The sequence below is a fragment of the Mandrillus leucophaeus genome, unplaced genomic scaffold, assembly GCF_000951045.1.
Source record: "Mandrillus leucophaeus isolate KB7577 unplaced genomic scaffold, Mleu.le_1.0 Scaffold75, whole genome shotgun sequence".
NCBI lineage: Eukaryota > Metazoa > Chordata > Mammalia > Primates > Cercopithecidae > Mandrillus > Mandrillus leucophaeus.
In genome coordinates, this window is record NW_012108141.1 from 2300711 (window position 1) to 2306883 (window position 6173).

Consider the following 6173-nt stretch of genomic DNA (forward strand, 5'->3'; position numbering starts at 1 on the left):
AGAAAGAAAGAAAAAAATAAATAAGGCAAAAGCTTGGTGTTAGCAGTTTGATAAAACAATATTGTAGCATGTGCAAGGCTGAGCACCGTGCTGGGTTCATACTGTCTAATAACTTACTATTTTGATTGACTGAGTATTATTCAAGGTCTTTACCCTAGGGGAAAACATGTGATTTTTACATGATTTCTAGCTGCTTTACATACATTCTCTCCTTTAATCTTCACAACAGCCCTGTGGGGGTGTATACTATTGTTATCTCCATTTTACAGATGAAGAATTTATGTAATTTGATCATCTCACACCTACTGAGTGAGAGGAAAGCTGGATTTGAACCCTGGTCTGTCAAAATCCAAAGGCCGTGTTATTAACCACTGCATTATTTTTTAAATCATGAACTTTAATGTTTACTTTGTAAAATCAAAGCATGCTGAAACTTCACAAAATACTTTGGCAAGGGCCAACCTAAATTCCAAAGTAATGATCTTGCTCTCCTAAGCTGAGCTTTAGATGTTTGAAATGACAAACAAACAAAAAATCAATGGCACTGGGAATTGTGTTACTCTCCATAGAATCCTTGTAAGCCAAAGTGGGTGAAGATGAGGTATGGAGCGTGGTATTTGAACCCCAAGTTGTGGAAAAAGCAAAGAGCAGACGAGCCTCTGGTTGACCCTGAGGTCTCACATAAAGCTCAAGAGGAGAATTTTAAAAAGGAGCTGCAGGAACAGGTATGTATTTATACTGAGATTCGATCATCTGAGCTTAAGATGACCACAGTGTGTCTGCCACCCTAGTACTGAACTAGACTCTGTGGCGTAATACAAAGGCTCCTGAAAGCCCTCCACCTTGCATATTGAATTCAGCAAGGAGAAAGCCAAGTCATGTTATGGAGAATATGTAATAAGCAAGACGTGGAATCTCCTAGCTTTGTGGTAGACATGGCATCTCTACTCATGGTATTTCAACATTTTTGGAACAATTTATTCCAAGGATAATTGTTCAAAGGGCAGTGTGACTTGGTAGGACCACCTCAGTGCCCAGAATAGATGTGATGTCATGAGTTCTCTTTGGGTAACAAAATGTGAAGCTTGTTTCCTATCAGCTACGGGTGAATGTCAAAACATTCAAAATTTCAGCCAGGAAATTTCTTTTAGGCAATTCATTCGAGTTGCAGGATCTGTCTGAGAGGAAAGGGACAAAGGTTAAGCACTGTTTGATATTGCAAAGCAACAAACACAACAAGGATGTGCTCTAATTTTACTACAGATAAGCTGTGTGCCTGCTCATTTCTTGTGTAAAAGTAGCTAAAGGAAAGAAGATACTCATTATAGCCCTGGAAATTTGGAAATATTGATGAAACACTTGCATAGTACTCTAAATGAGGATATTTGCAAACCTCTTCTCTTTTTCAACAGACCCCAAACTTCTCCCAGATAACAGATGTGAAAACACTTTGAGAAAGCAAAATACAATACGAATTAGACTCATTATTCATCAGTAATCACTCATCAATTGTCTTCTTCAGATTGGAAAGCTAAGACAGGAAGGATGGTCATTTTAATCTTTTCCAGTACTGAATATAAATTCTTATTTTCAGGTGTGAGGTATGACACAAATTTATGAGCACTACATGTTTATATAAATCTCAAAATTATGTAAATAATGTTTGGCAGAATTTCTTAGTATAGTTTTTGGAGAGCCTAAGTTTATGTGAATTTAATATATAACATAAAGCTATTCCAGTTACACTATTATTATAAAAGGTAATATCATTTTCTCAAATATTTAAAAAGAAAAATAGCTACAAACTTTTGCTTTAAGGTGTCTAGAGTTCTCTTTTTAAAAACATATTCTTAATGACTAAGTCTTAAAGACTTCAAAAGTTTTACAAAACATATTTCATTTTGATGACAAATGCTATAAGGATGTTTTCCAAAATGGTTACAGTGAGCGAATGAAGTAGTATTATTTAAATTTTGGAAATATAATTGATATAACTCATATAGTAAAAGATTGTTTATCAGGCAGTTTAGACACAGGAAGGATTCATAACAATGGAATTGTTCTACAATTTTTATAAAACACACCTTTTTAATGCCTGAGGAATGATTTACCTTATCAACTATAGGTGGTACCACTAGACTGTGGCACCCCAGTTTACAAGACACAGGCACTATGGGGTACTGGTAAGTACTATGACAACATGACTGTCTTTCTGGGGACTCATGAGTTTTGACTATTCTTGATAGATTTGGTTTGGAAGGTGAAATGGTCTTAAAATACTGAATTGCAATTATGTAAACTTATGCATCCAATTTTTAAATTAAAATACATGTAAAGAAAAACTAAAAAGATGCATAAATATCACAGATGTTGGGACTGATCAAGTCATTTTTGATTGTCATGTCCTTTGAAGTTAAGATCTATGATTTGTGGATATACTGTTAATCTTAACTAGGTTAGATTCCAGACATCATAGGTCAATAATTGTCTAATCGCTAAAATGTGTTGCCCATCCTTAATACGGGGATAAGGAAAAGGGTAGGGGAAGGAGAGAAAGCTGGACGTCTTTAAAAGCCTTCATATTCATCAACTCAGGAACATTACACACATATTCAAAAACAAGAAGGATATGGATTAAAATGAGATACTTTATAAAGAGCTAAATGCTTTTAATGAGAACAAATGCGAAATCAAGCTTCTGATGGCTGACCCCTTTCTTCTGTGGGTACTCTTTTAGGAGGAGTTACTTGCAGACCTTCACGGAACAGTTGCCTTTAAGGATTTCATTCTAAGCAGGGGCTACAGGATGCCACGTGTGAGTAAAGGGTTACTTCAGAAGGCCCTGCTGAGGGGCTTCGTGGCTCACAGTTGTTGATGGGAAGAGGTTATGACCCTGACAAACCCAAATAGTTCTTTCACAGGCACGTACCAAGACAGGCCCCTGGAAGAAAGGGCGTGCTTTTCCCCAGACGGGGACTCAGAGATAGGATATGGCATTTTGCCCTTTTTGTTCTGCCTATTTGGTTTCTGCTACTGTCAGAGATACCATTTCCCTGCTGATCTTTGACTCATCTTCCTTGGGTTTGGCCTCAATAGGAGGTCTATGTACAGGGCATGGACCTTGCAAATTCCAACTGTTACTCAACACCCTGAATTCTCTAGGATGTTTTCAAGTCTCCTTTACATCCTTGTCTAAGGACAGAGAGCTGTGGCTTGGGTTAGGACAAAATAGAGTTGGGATTTGCAATTTTATCATTGCACTATTAGCTCTGCCTCAAGTGGAAACAGGCTAAGGCAAAAGTTCACTTCCTGGGGAGCCTGGCCAGTGTCGTCTGCCTTTTTTTCCTTTCTTCTTCTCTGCCTCCTGGTTTCCCCTTACTAACTTGTAAAGCTGGCCCCAGCATCTCCACACAATGTGGTCCCCCTTTGGACAATCACTTGTAACAGGGGTGGGGTGGGAGGTTGGCAGAAGGGAACATGGAGTGGGGGGGCCTGCTGCCTCAAGCAGTATGCCCAGATCAGCCCTGTTACTGCAGCAGGAGACAAGATGGGCATCTAGGGCTGAAGTCATAGCTGATAATGTCATGCATTTGTCCACTGTCCTCTGTGTGCACGTACCTTGGGGTCTTTAGGGAACAGTGCAACTGAGATGGTCAGAAGTTCCTGGAAATGGGATATTTGATTTCTGTTTTTCCAAGAGTGATAGAACTAACAATAGCTGATACTGCTATTAAATAAATGTAGGACAAAGTTCAGAATCAGACCAGTTTCAAAGTTAAATCAGGCAAGTCTAGAGCATGAGATGGAGATTTGAGATTGAGAAACTCCATTATAGAACTGGTTTGGAGGAACTCCTTTAGTTTGAACATCAATAACTAGGTCTGCTAGATATATTTAATATACTTATACAAATAACTGCCTAATCTGTATATGAGGCTTGCATAACTATATTTATATATAATATATAAAATATAAAATATGCATATATAGCTTTAATGTTACATAATTATGTGTTTACATGTCCATATTAGATATATGAAGATGTACTTCTGTGGTATATGTGTGTGTATATATAAATCCTTATTTGCTGTTGATATTACTCATTTTTGTATCTTAACATTTTTAGTGGCAAACACATTTCTTTTTTTCATTTTGATGTGTCTCCTGTTGATTCAGTCCATGCTGTTGATGAACATTTAGTTCAGTTTTGGGCAAAAGGAAGCATGCCTGACACACTGGCTGTCCTCTTTTCAGTCACATTGACTAGAGAAATTATGCCCCTGGTCACAACAGAGTCCTCTGAGAACACCTGTCACTCAAAACCCTACAATATTTTGTCCCTTTATTCTTACATCCTATATTCTTATTTTATCAATAAGATTTCAGCTGAAAGAGAGAAGGGACTCTAATACAGGGAATAAGATATATATGCATATACACACATAGAGTATATAAATATATATGTGTGTATACACAGTTATTTCTTACTTAAATCTATATGTGAATATTCTTTTTTTAACCTCCTCTATATATATACATTCACATATGTTATGTGAACATACACACTTACCTACACATTCCAGTATTTGCTGCTGGATTATCTACTTGATGCATCACCCACAGCCTCATTCCCTCTGCTACACAGATGGGTCCCAAGCCTTAGTAGCAGGGATGGGCAGCACAAGGCTATATTGAGCGGGGCTGGGCCAGACTTGGGCACAGAACAAGTGTGAATTCCATCTGAGTGTTTCTGATACTATGTGACTACCTTCCAAAGACCAACATCTATCATGGTCGGATTATTAACATGTGATTTTGCGTAGTATAAGGATATATATTAGAGTGTGAAATTTTGAGTTGGGTTTGGTAGTGATTGTGGGGAGGACTATACTGTACAAGTTTTGTTTGTCAGTCTAATGAAGGTTCTCTCATTTTTTTTTAGTTCCTTGAGAATATGTATATTGGGAAGGAATGTAAACGTGCATGTAATAAGACTCCTATAAAATGAACTCAAGCATAGAAGAATCATAGGAGAATGATTAGGCAGATTTTATTACTACATACTTGGCTTTTTCTCTGTCTCCTTTTAAAGATTAAACAGAATTTATGATGAGTGTCCCACTGTGGATGTTCAACTTTGACTTGGCAACATCTGTAAACGTAGTACCTGATGGTTATAAACATTTCTCAGTGGATTTCTGCTTCAGTTAATCAACATTTTGTATACTTTATCACCTATGAGATCAATATTCACATGTAATCTTCTCACATTTTTGTAGCACTGTGAATATTATATAGGTATATCAACTATTTGTAAAAATAAATAAAGCCATAAATAAAAACAGAATTACTCTATTGCTTTTTTCCCAGGTTCTTCCCCTGCTATTGAGTGAGTACCTCTTTTCCTTTTCCTTTACAATATTATTTTCTTTCATTTTGAATTAAATTTACTGAGATATTTTTTCCTTTTGTCGACATTGCGATGGGTGGATATTGTCTGTTTGGCCCCACTAAATCTTATGTTGCAGCTTGATCCCCAGTGTTGGAGGTGGGGACTGGTTTGAGGTGTTTCAGTCATGGGGGTGGATCCCTCATGAATGACTTGGTATCATTCTCACAGGAGTGAGTGAATTCTCACTCTTGGTTCCTGTGAGAACTGGTTATTTAAAGAGCTTGGCTCTTCCTCCTCTCTCTTGCTTGTTCTCTCACTATGTGACCGAATAAAGTGGCACATGCCAGCTCCCCTTTGCTTTTTGCCACAAGTGGAAGAATCCTGAAGCCCTCACCAGAAGCAGATGCTGGCACCATGCTTCTTGTACACCCTGTAGAGCTGTGAACCAAATAAATTTCTTCTCTTAAAGATTACCCAGCCTCAGATATTCCTTTGCAGCAACACAAATGGACTAAGACAGGCATGTTAGTGTTGATAATAAATGTGTATCTATAACATAAGGGCATAGGTCAGAAGGTTTAATGGAAACTCAAGATGACATGTATTTTAATTACCTTTAAAAATTATGTTTTATTTAAAAATGTTAATACTGTCTGGATGTGACCACTCACATCTATAATCCCAGTGCTTTGGAAGGTCGAGTCAGGAGGATGGCTTGAATCCAGTAGTTCAAGGCTGCAGTGAACTATAATCGTGACAGTGCCTTTCAGCCTAGGTGACA

General features: G+C 37.6%; 1 protein-coding gene across 2 annotated transcripts in view; it reads left to right on the plus strand.

The window, feature by feature from the left end:
- Positions 1-5336, plus strand: part of FAM47E (family with sequence similarity 47, member E) — a 62341-nt gene extending 57005 nt beyond the window's left edge. For both annotated transcript variants that reach the window (XM_011966207.1, XM_011966206.1), the window contains 3 exons: positions 570-725; positions 2738-2815; positions 4943-5336. In XM_011966207.1, coding sequence (XP_011821597.1) covers positions 570-725; positions 2738-2815; positions 4943-5008 — 300 coding nt within the window. In that variant the 3' untranslated portion in view covers positions 5009-5336. The remainder of the gene's footprint in view (positions 1-569; positions 726-2737; positions 2816-4942) is intronic.
- Positions 5337-6173: the final 837 nt, after the last annotated feature.